This window comes from Salvelinus alpinus, chromosome 8 (assembly GCF_045679555.1).
Source record: "Salvelinus alpinus chromosome 8, SLU_Salpinus.1, whole genome shotgun sequence".
In the NCBI taxonomy this organism is placed as follows: Eukaryota; Metazoa; Chordata; class Actinopteri; order Salmoniformes; family Salmonidae; genus Salvelinus; species Salvelinus alpinus.
In genome coordinates this window covers 8,489,435-8,508,908 of record NC_092093.1, presented here as the reverse complement: position 1 = coordinate 8,508,908, position 19,474 = coordinate 8,489,435, and the positions used below count along the sequence as shown (strand labels likewise).

At 44.5% G+C, this 19,474-nt stretch overlaps 1 protein-coding gene across 2 annotated transcripts in view; it reads left to right on the top strand.

The window, feature by feature from the left end:
* The window catches only part of LOC139582511 (synapse differentiation-inducing gene protein 1-like), a 176,474-nt gene that overhangs the window by 19,555 nt on the left and 137,445 nt on the right, over window positions 1-19,474 (top strand). For both annotated transcript variants that reach the window (XM_071412581.1, XM_071412580.1), the window contains exon 2: window positions 1,226-1,871. In XM_071412581.1, coding sequence (XP_071268682.1) covers window positions 1,353-1,871 — 519 coding nt within the window. In that variant the 5' untranslated portion in view covers window positions 1,226-1,352. The remainder of the gene's footprint in view (window positions 1-1,225; window positions 1,872-19,474) is intronic.

Here is a 19,474-nt window from a genome sequence, read left to right as displayed (position 1 = left end):
TACACACACACACATATACACTTATACACACACACACACATTTATATATATATATACACACACACATATACACTTATACACACACACATATATACACACACACACACACATATACAGTGGCTTGCGAAAGAATTCACCCCCTTGGCATTTTTTGGGGTCCATGGCCAGGAAACCTTAATCCCATTAAGAACTTGTGGTCAATCCTCAAGAGGTGGGTGGACAAACAAAACCCCACAAATTCTGACAAACTCCAAGCATTGATTATGCAAGAATGGGCTGCCATCAGTCAGGATGTGGCCCAGAAGTTAATTGACAGCATGCCAGGGCGGATTGCAGAGGTCTTGAAAAAGAAGTGGGTCAACACTGCAAATATTGACTCTTTGCATCAACTTCATGTAATTGTCAATAAAAGCCTTTGACACTTATGAAATGCTTGTAATTATACTTCAGTATTCCATAGTAACATCTGACAAAAATATCTAAAGACACTGAAGCAGCAAACTTTGTGGAAATTAATATTTGTTTAATTCGCTAAACTTTTGACCAGGACTGTATACACATATACTCACACACACACACACACACACACACACACACACACACACACACACACACACACACACACACACACACACACACACACACACACACACACACACACACACACACACACACACACACACACACACACACACACACACACACACACACACCTTGCTCTAGTATATAACTACGATGCCTCTGTTATTATGAAGCAGGTTACAAAAGTTGGGCTTTATGGGATTGTGTGTATGAGTGTGAGAGTGAGTGTGTGTGTGTGTGCTTCTGCACACTTCTGTAGGTTTGTTCATGTTTGTTGAGCAGGGAGGCAGATTGAAGTGTGTGAATAGCGAGACACTTGACAGGTGTTGTGAGGTTTGCAGCTGTGGGAGAGGAGAGCAGGCAACCTGTAATGAAAACGGAGTACAACGTGTTGGGAGAACTCGTGGTGGATGTTGGATAGATGTCTAACATTTTGAATATATTCTTGTGAAAGTGTTAAAATGCAGTGTTGTCTCTCTCTAGCCCAGTATGTGTTTACACCAGTTTCACTGAGACGAAAAAAAAACCCTGATCAAACTGTTTACTAACTCTCGTCTCCTCCCCACTCTCTCTCTTATCCTCTCCTCTCCTCCCTCTCCTCCCTCTCCTCCCCATTCTCTCTCTTATCCTCTCCTCTCTGCAGCTCTCTTCCCGTTGAGCAACATCAGTAGCTGTCACCTCCCTCTCTTCTCCCTCCCTCCCTCCATCCCTCTCTCCTTCCGTGAGGTCCTGTTAAGCCACTCCCACTGACCCCCTGACACCTCGTTGCCATGGAAAGCCTGAGCGAGCTCCAGAACCCGCTCTTGGACAAGAACAGCAAGCACGTCGTCAACGGTTACGGGGGCGACTTCCCTAACAACCAGTACCAGGAGAATATTATCAACTACTTCGTAACCGGCGGGAACGGAGGAGGAGGTGGAGGAGGTAACACTAACAGCGGTGCGGTGGCCCACGTGGGACAAAACAACAGCAACGGCAAAATGAAAGCTCAACAACTCCTGGACGCCACCTCCCTCCATCTGGCCGTCGAGGCCTTCTACAGGCCTAACTTCATCCTGTACAAGGAGGAAGGGGGAGGAGACGGCGGCGTCAAGGCCAAGGATTATAAGAGCGAGTGCTGCGAGACTACCTTCACAGAGAAGAAGGAGAAGGAGAGGGAGGCGTCTGTAGCAGTGGAGACCCCCGGAAGCACAGAGGACCCTCAGGCCAAGCTGCTAGAGGACGGAGACAACGTTAAGATACAGACTGTCTCCTATGAGGTGGAGGAGGAGGAGTATGTAGAGTATGAGGTAAGACCATAACCCTACTGTAGTTAATGTGATCATGATAGACAGTAGAGGAGGAGGTAAGACCAGAGCTATACTGTAGGTAATGTGATCATGATAGACAGTAGATGTGGAGGTAAGACCAGAGCTATACTGTAGTTAATGTGATCATGATAGACAGTAGAGGAGGAGGTAAGACCATAACCCTACTGTAGTTAATGTGATCATGATAGACAGTAGAGGTGGAGGTAAGACCAGAGCTATACTGTAGTTAATGTGATCATGATAGACAGTAGAGGAGGAGGTAAGACCATAACCCTACTGTAGTTAATGTGATCATGATAGACAGTAGAGGAGGAGGTAAGACCAGAGCTATACTGTAGGTAATGTGATCATGATAGACAGTATGTAGAGTAGGAAGTAAGGACATACCTACACTCTGGTGCATCATTCCATAGTTTATTTTAACAGATATTTGGTCTGTCTATGAGACATGTGTTTGTCCCTTGCACCTGCAGTGTTATTGGATGTACTCACTGAGGCTCTAGGAAATATTGTGGTGGCTGGGGGAACCAGTGGGATTGGTTAGGGTTTGGCCATAGTGCAGAGCACTGGGATGGTAGTCCAGAGAACAGGGACTCTCTCTCTCTCTCTCTCTCTCTCTCTCTCTCTCTCTCTCACACACACACTGACTGACTGTCCCTCTCTCTCTCTCTCTCACACACACACTGACTGACTGTCCCTCTCTCTCTCTCTCTCTCACACACACACTGACTGACTGTCCCTCTCTCTCTCTCACACACACACACAGACTGACTGACTGTCCCTCTCTCTCTCTCACACACACACACAGACTGACTAACTGTCCCTCTCTCACACACACACACAGACTGACTAACTGTATCACTCTCTCTCTCACACTGACTGACTGACTGACTGACTGACTGACTGACTGACACTCTCTCTCTCTCTCTCTCTCTCTCTCTCTCTCTCTCTCTCTCTCTCTCTCTCTCTCTCTCTCTCTCTCTCTCTCTCTCTCTCTCTCTCTCTCTCTCTCTCTCTCTCTCTCTCTCTCTCTCTCTCTCTCTCTCTCTCTCTCTCTCTCTCTGACTAACTGTATCACTCTCTCTCTCACACACACACTGACTGACTACTGTCATGACGTTGGCCTGGGGGTTTATAACAGTCATAAATACCTCTTCCCCCCTTTTTCCCTACCCTACTGATGTGAAATTTGAAAACCCCTTTGTTAACATAGAGATTCTGGGAACATCAGAAAGGTGGGGGGAAATGAACTATATTCTGGTAATCCGACCAACTGAACATATGCGGTGGTACTTAAGGTATATTATGTCAGTTCGGTTGCCCTCTGACACATTCTCATCAATGATAGAATGACATAAACTCTACAGTGGAAAGTCTACACATCAGAGTTATCGGATTCACATGGAGTTGTTGTTCAATTCAAATGTTTGAATATGAAATTATTCATGATGGGATGAAATGTGATTTTAGCTTCTAAAATGTGAGAATTGGGTTTTCATGAGTGAAGTAGGCCCGACTCAGTGGCCCCGCCCACGTGAAGAGACATAGGTTGTAAATTATGAAACACACCCCTTTTCTCCCTCCACTATATAAGCCATTGACGAAAATGTAACCTCCTGTTCCAAGGATGTGAGGTCTGCAGCTTCTGTGTTAAAATGGACTAACATGTCAACTACAGAACTAAGCCAACATCAGCGTGAGCTTTGGTTGCGAATGGTATGAACTTTGAACTCTTATTCACTATAGAAGTGATACCTCCTAGCCGTTGAGTTAGCAACAGCAGCTGCAAACGTAAATTAGGATAGGACAGACAGAGTATCCCGTCTACCACACAACAACGTTACTACAACGTATCCAATTTACCAGCAGAGACACTCTTCAAAGGACAAAGGACTCTGTTGGGCAACACGGCCTTCCATCTACCACCAACCTACCGAAGCGCAGCTCAGAGTAAATATTTATTGCATTTTCCTTTTCCAAATGGGCGGTAATTTATAATGCATAAGATACTGTATTTATGATAGCACAGCTTCGCCCTTTGTTCTTCAGTCTTCCCGCTCTTTCACTCAAACCCAGCCCTTTTCATTTGTGTAACCAGCTGTCATATCTGTTCCGTCCGCTAGGGACGTTTTCCTTTATGACGTAATTTGTAATCAAGGTATGATTCATTCTGTGTAGATGTAATTCTGTGTGATTAGTTAGGTATTTAGTAAATAAATAATTAAACCCAATTTTGTATTGCTGATTCAACTTGTTAGCCAGGGTTCGTGAAGATAACCAAGAATTTACAACTTTCAGATGAGACTGAAATAAGGTGACGATTAATATTGACTGCTATTGATGTAAAATATTAATAGGTCTTTAAGAGTTTATTCGGAAGATAACAGCTCTATAAATATTATTTCGTGTTTCCCCGACTTTCTAGTTAATTACATTTACATGATTAGCTCAATCAGGTAATAGTTATTACGGAGAAGGGATTTTATAGAATAGCATGTCATATCACTTAATCCGGCATAGCCAAAGACACAACACTGTATCTCTCTCTCTCTCACACACACACACTGACTGATTGTCTCTCTCTCTCACACTGACTGATTGTCTCTCTCTCTCACACTGACTGACTGTCTCTCTCTCACACTGACTGACTGACTGTCTCTCTCTCACACTGACTGACTGACTGTCTCTCTCTCACACTGACTGACTGACTGACTGACTGTCTCTCTCTCACACTGACTGACTGACTGTCTCTCTCTCACACTGACTGACTGACTGTCTCTCTCTCACACTGACTGACTGACTGTCTCTCTCTCACACTGACTGACTGACTGTCTCTCTCTCACACTGACTGACTGACTGTCTCTCTCTCACACTGACTGACTGACTGTCTCTCTCTCACACTGACTGACTGTATCTCTCTCTCTCACACACACTGACTGACTGTATCTCTCTCTCTCACACACACTGACTGACTGTATCTCTCTCTCTCACACACACTGACTGACTGTATCTCTCTCACACACACACACACTGACTGACTGTATCTCTCTTTCTCTCACACACTGACTGATTGTATCTCTCTCTCTCACACACACTGACTGACTGTATCTCTCTCTCTCACACACACTGACTGACTGTATCTCTCTCTCACACACACTGACTGACTGTATCTCTCTCTCTCACACAAACTGACTGACTGACTGTATCTCTCTCTCTCACACACACTGACTGACTGTATCTCTCTCTCACACACACACTGACTGACTGTATCTCTCTCTCTCACACACACTGACTGACTGTATCTCTCTCACACACACACACACACTGACTGACTGTATCTCTCTCTCTCTCACACACTGACTGACTGTATCTCTCTCTCTCACACACACACTGAACTTTGCTCAATACTTTGTTGAAACATCTTTGGCAGCGATTGCAGCCTCAAGTCTTCTTGGGTATGACGCTACAGGATTGACACACCTGTATTTGGGGAGTTTCTCCCATTCTTCTCTGCAGATCCTCTCAAGCTCTGTCAGGTTGGATGGGGAGCATTGCTGCACAGCTATTTTCAGGTCTCTCCAGAGATGTTTGATCGGGTTCAAGTCCGGGCTCTGGCTGGGCCGCTCAAGGACATTCAGAGACGTTTCCTGAAGCCTCTCCTACATTGTCTTGGCTGTGAGCTTAGGGTCGTTGTCCTGTTGGAAGGTGAACCTTCACCCCAGTCTGAGGTCCTGAGCACTCTGGAGCAGGTTTTCATCAAGGATCTCTCTGTATTTTGCTTCGTTCATCTTTCCCAGTCCCTGCTTCCAAAGAGTTCAATCTTGGTTTCATCAGACCAGAGAATCTTGTGTTTTCATGGTCTGAGAGTCTTTAGGTGCCTTTTGGTAAATTCCAAGCGGGCTGTCATGTGCCTTTTATTGGCTTCCGTCTGGCCACTCTACCATAAAGACCTGATTGGTGGAGTGCTACAGAGATGGTTGTCTTTCCGGAAGGTTCTCCCATCTCCACAGAGGAACTCTAGAGCTCTGTCAGCGTGACCATCGGGTTCTTGGTCACCTCCCTGACCAAGGTCCTTCTCCCCCGATTGCTCATTTTGGCCCGGGCGGCCAACGTCTTGGTGGTTCCAAACTTGGTGGAACCAAGTTTCTCCAATCAAGTTGTAGAAACATCTCAATGATGAGCAATGGAAACAGGATGCACCTGAGCTCAATTTAGAGTCTCATAGCAAAGGGTCTAAATAAATGTAAAAAAGGGTTTTCTAATTTGTATCATTTTTTTCCTTCTAAAACCTGTCATTATGGGGTATTTTGTTTAGATTGCTGAGGAAATTGTTTTATTTATTCATTTTTCGAATAAGGCTGTAACATAAGAAAATGTGGAAAAAGTCAAAGGGTCTCAATACTTCCCGAAGGCAATGTAAGCAGGTTGTTGAATTTGTCAATCCGTCTGTCACGAATTCAGTCCATGGATTACCATTAATATTCTCAGTTTAGGCAGGGATTCTCTCTCTCTGCATACAGTCTAGACAGCGCTGTCGGGTTCCTACCCACACGTTTGTAGATCAACGACCGGCTCAAGACCCCTTGTTGTCCTGACATACTCTACTCTATTTCACCTAGGTGAAGGAGGGATGTTAGGGGGATGGATAAAACCGGGGTCAATTAAGGATCTAATTCACAGTTTTTTGAGAGACAGAATACTATTTTTCTCAGTTTTCTGGACTTGTGATTCAAATGTAATAAATTATTAAAATGTTTTTGAAGAGCTGTGCAAGTGATACATTTGTGACATCATCAATATTATTCCTATTATTGTTCAACTTGTCACAAGTCAGTTTGTCAAAGTCTGCCCTGCTAGAACTGCCCCAGTGCTGTTACTGTAAAGTGCAAACGTCTAGGAGCAAAAACGGCTCAGCCGCTAAGTGGTAGGCCACACAAGCTCCTACTACTACTACTCTGGCTCGTCGGATGTGGAAGGGCTTGCAAACTATCATGGATTATAAAGAGAAACTCAGCTGTGAGCTGTTCAGTGACACAAGCCTACAGTTGAAGTTGAAAGTTTACATACACTTAGGTTGGAGTCATTAAAACTCGTTTTTCAACCACTCCACAAATTTCTTGTTAACAAACTATATTTTTGGCAAGTCGATTAGGACATCTACTTTGTGCATGACACAAGTCATTTTTCCAATAATTGTTTACAGACAGATTATTTCACTTATATTTCACTGTATCACAATTCCAGTGGGTCAGAAGTTTACATTCACTAAGTTGACTGTGCTTTTAAACAGCTTGGAAAATTCCAGAAAATTATGTCATGGCTTTAGAAGCTTCTGATAGGCTAATTGACATAATTTGAGTCAATTGGAGGTGTACCTGTGGATGTATTTCAAGGACTACCTTCAAACTCAGTGCCTCTTTGTTTGACATCATGGGAAAATCAAAAGAAATCAGAGACGTCAGAAAAAAATTGTAGACCTTCCCAAAGATTGGAAAGCAGCTGCGGTCATCCCGCTCTTCAAAGGGGGGGACACTCTTGACTCAAACTGCTACAGACCTATATCTATCCTACCCTGCCTTTCAAAGGTCTTCGAAAGCCAAGTCAACAAACAGATTACCGACCATTTCGAATCCCACCATACCTTCTCCGCTATGCAATCTGGTTTCAGAGCTGGTCATGGGTGCACCTCAGCCACGCTCAAGGTCCTAAACGATATCTTAACCGCCATCGATAAGAAACAATACTGTGCAGCCGTATTCATTGACCTGGCCAAGGCTTTCGACTCTGTCAATCACCACATCCTCATCGGCAGACTCGACAGCCTTGGTTTCTCAAATGATTGCCTCTCCTGGTTCACCAACTACTTCTCTGATAGAGTTCAGTGTGTCAAATTGGAGGGTCTGTTGTCCGGGCCTCTGGCAGTCTCTATAGGGGTGCCACAGGGTTCAATTATTGGACCGACTCTCTTCTCTGTATACATCAATGATGTCGCTCTTGCTGCTGGTGAGTCTCTGATCCACCTCTACGCAGACGACACCATTCTGTATACTTCTGGCCCTTCTTTGGACACTGTGTTAACAACCCTCCAGGCGAGCTTCAATGCCATACAACTCTCCTTCCGTGGCCTCCAATTGCTCTTAAATACAAGTAAAACTAAATGCATGCTCTTCAACCGATCGCTGCCTGCACCTACCCGCCTGTCCAACATCACTACTCTGGACGGCTCTGACTTAGAATATGTGGACAATTACAAATACCTAGGTGTCTGGTTAGACTGTAAACTCTCCTTCCAGACTCACATCAAACATCTCCAATCCAAAGTTAAATCTAGAATTGGCTTCCTATTCCGCAACAAAGCATCCTTCACTCATGCTGCCAAACATACCCTTGTAAAACTGACCATCCTACCAATCCTCGACTTCGGTGATATCATTTACAAAATAGCCTCCAATACCCTACTCAATAAATTGGATGCAGTCTATCACATTGCCCTCCATTTTGTCACCAAAGCCCCATATACTACCCACCACTGCGACCTGTACACTCTCGTTGGCTGGCCCTCGCTTCATACTCGTCGCCAAACCCACTGGCTCCAGGTCATCTACAAGACCCTGCTAGGTAAAGTCCCCCCTTATCTCAGCTCGCTGGTCACCATAGCAGCACCCACCTGTAGCACGCGCTCCAGCAGGTATATCTCTCTGGTCACCCCCAAAACCAATTCTTCCTTTGGCCAATTCTTCCTCTCCTTCCAGTTCTCTGCTGCCAATGACTGGAACGAACTACAAAAATCTCTGAAACTGGAAACACTTCTCTCCCTCACTAGCTTTGAGCACCAGCTGTCAGAGCAGCTCATAGATTACTGCACCTGTACATAGCCCATCTATAATTTAGCCCAAACAACTACCTCTTCCCCTACTGTATTTATTTATTTTGCTCCTTTGCACCCCATTATTTCTATTTCTACTTTGCACATTCTTCCACTGCAAATCAACCATTCCAGTGTTTTTCTTGCTATATTGTATTTACTTCGCCACCATGGCCTTTTTTTTTGTTGCCTTCACCTCCCTCATCTCACCTTACTTGCTCACATTGTATATAGACGTATTTTTCTACTGTATTATTGACTGTATGTTTGTTTTACTCCATGTGTAACTCTGTGTTGTTGTATGTGTCGAACTGCTATGCTTTATTTTGGCCAGGTCGCAATTGTAAATGAGAACGTGTTCTCAACTTGCCTACCTGGTTAAATAAAGGTGAAATATTTTTATTTTTTAAAAGTCTGGTTCATCCTTGGGAGCAATAAAAACGAGTCCTATATCGACATAACCTGAAAGGCCGCTCAGCAAGGAAGAAGCCACTGCTCCAAAACCGCCATATAAAAATCCAGACTACGATTTGCAACGGCACATGGGGACAAAGATTGTACTTTTTGGAGGAATGTTCTCTGGTCTGATGAAACAAAAATAGAACTGTTTGGCCATAATAACAATTGTTATGTCTGGAGGAAAAAGGGGGAGGCATGCAAGCCGAAGAACACCATCCCAACTGTAAAGCACGGGGGTAGCAGCATCATGTGGTGGGGGTGCTTAGCTGCAGGAGGGACTGGTGCACTTCACAAAATAGATGGTATCATGAGAAGCAAAATTATGTGGATATATTGAAGCAACATCTCAAGACATCAGGCAGGAAGTTAAATCTTGGTCACAAATGGGTCTTCCAAATGGACAATGACCCCAAGCATACTTCCAAAGTTGTGGCAAAATGGCTTAAGGACAACAAAGTCAAGGTATTGGAGTGGCCATCACAAAGCCCTGACCTCAATCCTATAGAAAATGTGTGGGCAGAACTGAAAAAGCGTGTGCGAGCAAGGAGGCCTACAAACCTGACTCAGTTACACCAGCTCTGTCAGGAGGAATGGGCCAAAACTCACCCAACTTATTGTGGGAAGCTTTTGGAAGGCTACCCGAAACGTTTGACCCAAGTTAAACAATTTATAGGCAATGCTACCAAATACTAATTGAGTGTATGTAAACGTCTGACCCACTGGGAATGTGATGAAATAAATAAAAGCTGAATTAAATAATTCTCTATACATTTATTCTGACATTTCACATTCTTAAAATAAAGTGGTGATCCTATCTGACCTAAGACAGGGAATTTTTACTAGCATTAAATGTCATGAATTGTGAAAAAGGTCGTTTAAATGTATTTGGCTAAGGTGTATGTAAACTTCCGACTTCATCTGCATATACCTTCTATGCTTGCTTCGACGCAAGCAACACTGAACCATGCATGAGAGCACCAGCTGTTCCGGACATCTGTGTGAGCACTCTCTCCATAGCCGATGTTAGTAAGACCTTTAAACAGGTCAACATTCTCAAGGCCGCAGGGCCAGATGGATTACCAGTATGCATACTCAGAGCACACGCTGACCAGCTAGAAAGTGTCTTCACTGACACTTTCAACCTCTCCCTGGCCCAGTCTGTAAAAGCTACATGTTTCAAGCTGACCACCATAGTCCATGTGCTTAAGAACTCCAAGGTAACCAAAGTACCCAAGGTATCCAAGGTAATCTGTCTTAATGACTATCGCCCCATAGCACAAACATCTGTAGTCATGAAATTCTGTAGCCATGAAAGGCTGGTCATGACTCACATCAACATTATCATCCCAGACACCTTGGACCCACTCCAATTCGCATACTGCCCCAACAGATCCACAGATGACGCGATCTCTATTACAAAAAACTCTTCTTCAACGTCAGCAAGACAAAGGAACTGATCATGGACTTCAAGAAATGGAAGGCCGAGCACACCCCCATCCACATCGATGGGGCTGTAGTGGAGCAGGTCGACAGCTTCAAGTTCCTCGGTGTCCACATCACTAAGGAAATGTCATTGTCCAAATACACCAACTCAGGTGTGAAGAACTAGAACTAGAACAACAGCACCTCTTCCCCCTCAGGAGGCACAACAGCACCTCTTCCCCCTCAGGAGGCACAACAGCACCTCTTCCCCCTCAGGAGGCACAACAGCACCTCTTCCCCCTCAGGAGGCACAACAGCACCTCTTCCCCCTCAGGAGGCACAAAATATTTGTCATGGGCTCCTTGGATCCTCAAAAAGTTGTACAGCCGCACCATTGAGAGCATCTTAACTGGCTGCATCACCGCCTGGTATGGAAACTAATTGGCATCTGACCGCAAGGCGCTACAGAGGTTAGTGTTGATTGCCCAGTTCATCCCGAGGGCAAAGCTCCCTGCCATCCAGGACATCTATACCAGGCGGTGTCAGAGGAAGACAATAAAAATTGTCAAAGACTCCGGCCACCCAAGTCATAGACTGTTCTCTCTGCTACCACACTGCAAGCTGTACCGATGCACCAAGTTTGGAAGCCAAAGGATCCTGAATAGCTTCTAGCCCCCAGACCATTAGACTGGTAAATAGTCAGTCATGGTAGATATTAGTTAACTATTTAACTATCTAAATTGACCCTTTTTGCACTAACTCTTTTGATCACATACTCTGCTGCTGCTGTCTATTATCTATCCTGTTGCCTAGTCACTTTATCCCTACCTATATGTACATATCGACCTCAATTACCTCATACCCCTGCACATTGACTCGGTACTGATACCCTGTGTATATAGCCAACTTATTGTAACTCATTGTGTATTTTTTGCTTGTGTTATAATCTTGTATTATTCAAAAAATATATATATATATATTCTCTGCATTGTTGGGAAGGACCCGTAAGTAAGCATTTCACAGTTAGGCGAGAGAGAGAGAACAGACAGACAGACAGACAGACAGACAGACAGACAGACAGACAGACAGACAGACAGACAGACAGACAGACAGACAGACAGACAGACAGACAGACAGACAGACAGACAGACAGACAGACAGACAGACAGACAGACAGACAGAGACTAAAAGAAATAGCACAAAAGGATGAGAAAAGCGAAACACATCCTGTTAGTAAGAGACTGAATTGCTCCGTTGAAGGGTCCTCATCAGAGCACGATGGCCATGGTTTTCACCGTGATGAGTGTCTATCTTAGAAGGAAGAAGGGCACTACAGTGGATCTACTTTCATCTCCGTAAAGATGATGATGAGACAGTTTACCATTAGCTTCATCTCTGTGTCTCAAATGGCACCCTATCCAGAGCCATGGCCAAGAGTAGTGCACTAGGTACAGAGATATAGGACCTTCATAAACATTTGTAATTTCCACTTTGAAATTTCAGACTTGATTTGCCCTAATGAAAAATGTATCAACCCCTGTAAAAAGTTGCATGAATTATATTCAACATAATTCACATTTCCTGTTGCTGCAGGATACTTTTTTTCCGGCTGTAGCAAACTAGCTCAAATTAAGATACTACATCTGTAGGGAATAGGTTGCAATGTGTTATTCCAAGCAGGAAACTAGAGATGGCCGGAGACGGACAGGAATACATACTATAAGGCATTTGCCAATGTTTGGCTGGCATCACATGTACAGAATTAGAATGAAAAGAAGAATGGGATTCTTCTCCAGAATGGTTTTCCCACCGGCCATCCAATGGGGTTGTGTCTCAAAGGAATGTTGTGTAGAACACTGTGAAAGGATTCTAGAATACGGTAAGATTATGTTCAATTTCCAGATGGTTCATCCAATATGGCCACTGGTCCACACACCACAGAATGTTACTTTGAACCTGGATGTTTGCTGTATTCTGATCCTGTGGCCATATGTACAGCACAGATGTAGGATCTTAATTTGAGCCAGTTTGCTACATCAGGAAATTAATCCTGCAGCAACAGGAAATGTGAATTATGATGTTGATTATAATTAATGGATATTTATGTAGGGTTTGATACATTTTTCCAAAGTGAAAATCAAGTTTTACATTTCAAAATGGAAATGACCAACTTCAGAAGCTTTTTTAACCCCTAAAATACACAACCTTTCTCCTCCAACAGGGTGATCAAATTAACATCTGTAGATGCACAGTTCTAGTGGCAGTAAGTCATAAGCTGTTGCCCTCTTTGATCTCCTATGAAACATTCAGAGATTTCCCAGATGTATCTTAGAGGTACGTTTTCCTCCAGTACGGAACATTTCAGTCGGTCTGTTAAGGCTAGTGAAGGGAAGTGCTACAGTATACAGTGTATGTAGACACCTCTTCAAATGAGTGGATTGGGCTATTTCAGCCACCACCCATTGCTGACAGGTGTATATAACTGAGCACACAGCCATACAATCTCCATAGACAAACATTGTCAGCAGAAAGGCCTTACTGAAGAGCTCAGTGACGTCTAGGAGCAACAACGGCTCGGCCGCGAAGTGGTAGGCCACACAAGCTCACAGAACGGGACTGCCGAGTGCTGAAGCTCGTAGTGTGTAAAAATTGCCTGTCCTCGGTTGCAACACTCACTACCGAGTTTCAAACGTTGCCTCTGGAAGCAACGTCAGTATAATAATTGTTTGTCGGGAACTTCATGAAATGGGTTTCCATGGCCAAGCAGCCTAAGATCCTCATGCGCAATGCCAAGCGTCGGCTGGAGTGGTGTAAAGCTCACTGCCATTGGACTCTGGAGCAGTGGAAACACGTTCTCTGGAGTGATGAATCACGCTTCACCATCTGTCAGTCCGACAGAGGAATCTGGTTTTGGCAGATGCCAAGAGAAGGCTACATGCCCCAATGCATAGTGCCAACTGTACAGTTTGGTGGAGGAGGAATAATGGTCTGGGGCTGTTTTCTGGTTCGGGCTAGGCCCCTTAGTTCCAGTGAAGGGAAATCTTAATGCTATAGCATACAATGACATTCTAGAAGATTCTGTGCTTCCAACTTTGTGGCAACCGTTTGGGGAAGGCCCTTTCCTGTTTCAGAATGACAATGCCCCCTTGCGCAAAGCGAGGTGCATACAGAAATGGTTTGTTGAGATCGGTGTGGAAGAACTTGACTGGCCTGCACAGAACCCTGACCTCACCTCCATCGAACACCTTTGGGCTGAATTGGAACGACGACTACGAGCCAGGCCTAATCGCCCAACATCAGTGCCAGACCTCACTGACCTCACTGCTCCATTGTGACTGAATGTAAACACGTCCCCGCAGCAATGTGCCCACATCTAGTGGAAAGCCTTCCCAGAAGAGTGGAGGCTGTTATAGCAAGAAAGGGGGGGACCAACTCCATATTAATACCCATGATTTTGGAATGAGATGTTGAAGGAGCAGGTGTCCACATACTTTTGGTCATGTAGTGTATTTGTCTGCCATCTGCCACATCATATCCAATGCATTAAATTAGCATTTTTAGGCAGCTTTCAGATGTCCAGTTCTTAGATGGAAATGTTTTATGTGTAGTGGGAATGCAGTGATCTTTTCATGGAAATGGCCCTGCTCCAACTCCAACCCTCTTGCTCCTGGCAATTTCCCAAAAAAACACAGACACACTCTAATGCAGACTTCACCAGAGCATGATCAATACAGGATGTGTCCTAAATGACACCCTATTCCCTATTAATGGGCTCTAGGGCTCTGGTCAAAAGGAGTACAGGAAATAGAGTGCCGTTCTGGACACACCCACATAAATCCATTTTTGAAACAGACGCATTAAAAAGTAACTTTTCTCTGTTCTCTGCTCTCTGGTGCAGTGTTGATCAGAACCGGTTTGGAAAGGGGGGAAGAAACGGTACCGTTATCCATTCTGTCTCAATCTGTTCTCTGCTCTCTGGTGCAGTGTTGATCAGAACCGGTTTGGAAAGGGGGGAAGAAACGGTACCGTTATCCATTCTGTCTCAATCTGTTCTCTATTCTCTGGTGCAGTGTTGATCAGAACCGGTTTGGAAAGGGGGGAAGAAACGGTACCGTTATCCATTCTGTCTCAATCTGTTCTCTATTCTCTGGTGCAGTGTTGATCAAAACCGGTTTGGAAAGGGGGGAAGAAACGGTACCGTTATCCATTCTGTCTCAATCTGTTCTCTATTCTCTGGTGCAGTGTTGATCAGAACCGGTTTGGAAAGGGGGGAAGAAACGGTACCGTTATCCATTTTGTCTCAATCTGTTCTCTGCTCTCTGGTGCAGTGTTGATCAGAACCGGTTTGGAAAGGGGGGAAGAAAAGGTACCGTTATCCATTCTGTCTCAATCTGTTCTCTGTTCTCTGGTGCAGCGTTGATCAGAACCGGTTTGGAAAGGGGGGAAGAAACGGTACCGTTATCCATTCTGTCTCAATCTGTTCTCTGTTCTCTGGTGCAGTGTTGATCAGAACCGGTTTGGAAAGGGGGAAGAAACGGTACCGTTATCCATTCTGTCTCAATCTGTTCTCTTTTCTCTGGTGCAGTGTTGATCAGAACCGGTTTGGAAAGGGCGGAAGAAACGGTACCGTTATCCATTCTGTCTCAATCTGTTCTCTATTCTCTGGTGCAGTGTTGATCAGAACCGGTTTGGAAAGGGGGGAAGAAACGGTACCGTTATCCATTCTGTCTCAATCTGTTCTCTGCTCTCTGGTGCAGTGTTGATCAGAACCGGTTTGGAAAGGGGGAAGAAACGGTACCGTTATCCATTCTGTCTCAATCTGTTCTCTATTCTCTGGTGCAGTGTTGATCAGAACCGGTTTGGAAAGGGGGGAAGAAACGGTACCGTTATCCATTCTGTCTCAATCTGTTCTCTGCTCTCTGGTGCAGTGTTGATCAGAACCGGTTTGGAAAGGGGGAAGAAACGGTACCGTTATCCATTCTGTCTCAATCTGTTCTCTGCTCTCTGGTGCAGTGTTGATCAGAACCGGTTTGGAAAGGGGGAAGAAACGGTACCGTTATCCATTCTGTCTCAATCTGTTCTCTATTCTCTGGTGCAGTGTTGATCAGAACCGGTTTGGAAAGGGGGGAAGAAACGGTACCGTTATCCATTCTGTCTCAATCTGTTCTCTATTCTCTGGTGCAGTGTTGATCAGAACCGGTTTGGAAAGGGGGAAGAAACGGTACCGTTATCCATTCTGTCTCAATCTGTTCTCTATTCTTTGGTGCAGTGTTGATCAGAACCGGTTTGGAAAGGGGGGAAGAAACGGTACCGTTATCGATTCTGTCTCAATCTGTTCTCTATTCTCTGGTGCAGTGTTGATCAGAACCGGTTTGGAAAGGGGAAAGAAACGGTACCGTTATCCATTCTGTCTCAATCTGTTCTCTATTCTCTGGTGCAGTGTTGATCAGAACCGGTTTGGAAAGGGGGGAAGAAACGGTACCGTTATCCATTCTGTCTCAATCTGTTCTCTATTCTCTGGTGCAGCGTTGATCAGAACCGGTTTGGAAACGGTACCGTTATTGATTCTGTCTCAATCTGTTCTCTATTCTCTGGTGCAGTGTTGATCAGAACCGGTTTGGAAAGGGGGGAAGAAACGGTACCGTTATCCATTCTGTCTCAATCTGTTCTCTATTCTCTGGTGCAGCGTTGATCAGAACCTGTTTGGAAACGGTACCGTTATTGATTCTGTCTCAATCTGTTCTCTATTCTCTGGTGCAGTGTTGATCAGAACCGGTTTCGAAAGGGGAAAGAAACGGTACCGTTATCCATTCTGTCTCAATCTGTTCTCTATTCTCTGGTGCAGCGTTGATCAGAACCGGTTTGGAAACGGTACCGTTATTGATTCTGTCTCAATCTGTTCTCTATTCTCTGGTGCAGTGTTGATCAGAACCGGTTTGGAAAGGGGGGAAGAAATGGTACCGTTATCCATTCTGTCTCAATCTGTTCTCTATTCTCTGGTGCAGTGTTGATCAGAACCGGTATGGAAAGGGGGGAAGAAACGGTACCGTTATCCATTCTGTCTCAATCTGTTCTCTATTCTCTGGTGCAGTGTTGATCAGAACCGGTTTGGAAAGGGGGGAAGAAACGGTACCGTTATCCATTCTGTCTCAATCTGTTCTCTATTCTCTGTTGCAGTGTTGATCAGAACCGGTTTGGAAAGGGGGAAGAAACGGTACCGTTATCCATTCTGTGTCAATCTGTTCTCTATTCTCTGGTGCAGTGTTGATCAGAACCGGTATGGAAAGGGGGAAAGAAACGGTACCGTTATCCATTCTGTCTCAATCTGTTCTCTATTCTCTGGTGCAGTGTTGATCAGAACCGGTATGGAAAGGGGGGAAGAAACGGTACCGTTATCCATTCTGTCTCAATCTGTTCTCTATTCTCTGGTGCAGTGTTGATCAGAACCGGTTTGGAAAGGGGAAAGAAACGGTACCGTTATCCATTCTGTCTCAATCTAAAAGGGATGCAAATAGACCTGGCTTCTTCAGAAAATCTTGAATGTTCCTCGCTCCACTGCTCCCATTTCATTCCATTATAGACTAGCGAGACATCCCAGGGAAATCTTTCAGGGATATTCCCCCCCTCCTCCAGTTTTCATTTAGAAGCAAATGACAAACCAATCGTTCTGTACCAGTTGTAATCTCTCAAATAGTTTGGATTTGGCATCGAGAGGGACGGATCTGTTGCGTTTCAATGGCCTTCGTTTATTGGTAAAATGTCAATCAAATCAAATGTATTTTGTCACATGCGCCGAATACAACAGTTGCAGTAGACCTGTGACATGCTTACTTACAAGCCCTTAACCAACAATGCAGTTCAAGAAATAGAGTTAAGAAAATATTTACTAAATAAACTAAAGTAACACAATAAAATAACAATAACAAGCCTATATACAGGGGGTACCAGTACCTAGTCAATGTGGAGGCTATATACAGGGGGTACCAGTACCTAGTCAATGTGGAGGCTATATACAGTGGGTACCAGTACCTAGTCAATGTGGAGGCTATATACAGGGGGTACCAGTACCTAGTCAATGTGGAGGCTATATACAGGGGGTACCAGTACCTAGTCAATGTGGAGGCTATATACAGGGGGTACCAGTACCTAGTCAATGTGCAGGGGGACAGGTTAGTCGAGGTCATTTCTACATGTAGGTAGGGGTAACACTTTGAGTGTTGGGTTTCTGTGTCTTTCTCGTAGATTAGTTGTAAGAGAACAATGTACTCAGGTTTTCCCAGATAGCAATAAGTAATATGCTTGATATTGAGGGCTGATACTGTCAGTGTAGCCTCCACTAGAAAGAGATTTGATCACAAAATGCTCTCCTTAACGCTCTCCTTAACGCTCTCTTTTAACGCTCTCCTCAACGCTCTCCTCAACGCTGTCCTTAACGCTCTCCTTAACGCTCTCCTTAACGCTCTCTTCTGCAAATGCACTTTGCACTTTGCAAATTTCACATCAGATGCTAGTAAACAGTAGAAGTTAATTAACCTCACATGCATTCTCCATGCTTCACACAAACACTCCCATACGTTCTCATACAGCTGTCCCACACACTCCCACACGCTCTCATACAGCTGTCCCAAACACTCCCACATGTTCTCATACAGCTGTCCCAAACACTACCACATGTTCTCATACAGCTATCCCAAACACTCCCACACGCTCTCATACAGCTGTCCCAAACACTCCCACATGTTCTCATACAGCTGTCCCAAACACTCCCACATGTTCTCATACAGCTGTCCCAAACACTCCCACACGTTCTCATACAGCTGTCCCAAACACTCCCACATGTTCTCATACAGCTGTCCCAAACACTCCCACACGCTCTCATACAGCTGTCCCAAACACTCCCACATGTTCTCATACAGCTGTCCCAAACACTCCCACATGTTCTCATACAGCTGTCCCAAACACTCCCACAATCTCTCATACAGCTGTCCCAAACACTCCCACATGTTCTCATACAGCTGTCCCAAACACTCCCACATGTTCTCATACAGCTGTCCCAAACACTCCCACATGTTCTCATACAGCTGTCCCAAACACTCCCACACGTTCTCATACAGCTGTCCCAAACACTCCCACATGTTCTCATACAGCTGTCCCAAACACTCCCACACGTTCTCATACAGCTATCCCAAACACTCCCACATGTTCTCATACAGCTGTCCCAAACACTTCCACACGCTCTCATACAGCTGTCCCAAACACTCCCATACGTTCTCATACAGCTGTCCCAAACACTCCCACATGTTCTCATACAGCTGTCCCAAACACTCCCACACGTTCTCATACAGCTATCCCAAACACTCCCACATGTTCTCATACAGCTGTCCCAAACACTCCCACACGCTCTCATACAGTTGTCCCAAACACTCCCACAATCTCTCATACAGTTGTCCCAAACACTCCCTGCATATACAGCACATTAGTAAACAAACACTTCCTCTTTTCTTTGTTGGTAGTGTGTCATCTTTCAGCTCAAGTTCAGTGGTAGAAAAAGTACCTAAATGTCAAACTCAAGTAAAAGTAAAGATACCTTAATAGAAAATGACTCAAGTAAAAGTGGAAGTCACCCAGTAAAATACTACTTGAGTACAATTATAAAAGTATTTGGTTTTAAATATACTTAAGTATCGAAAGCAAAAGTATAAATCCCTTCAAATTCTTTATATAAAGCAAACCAGACGGCACAACTTTCTTGTTTTCTTTATTTACAGATAGCCAGGGGCTCGCTCCAACACTCAGACATAATTTACAAACAAATTGTGTTTAGCAGTGGTGTAAA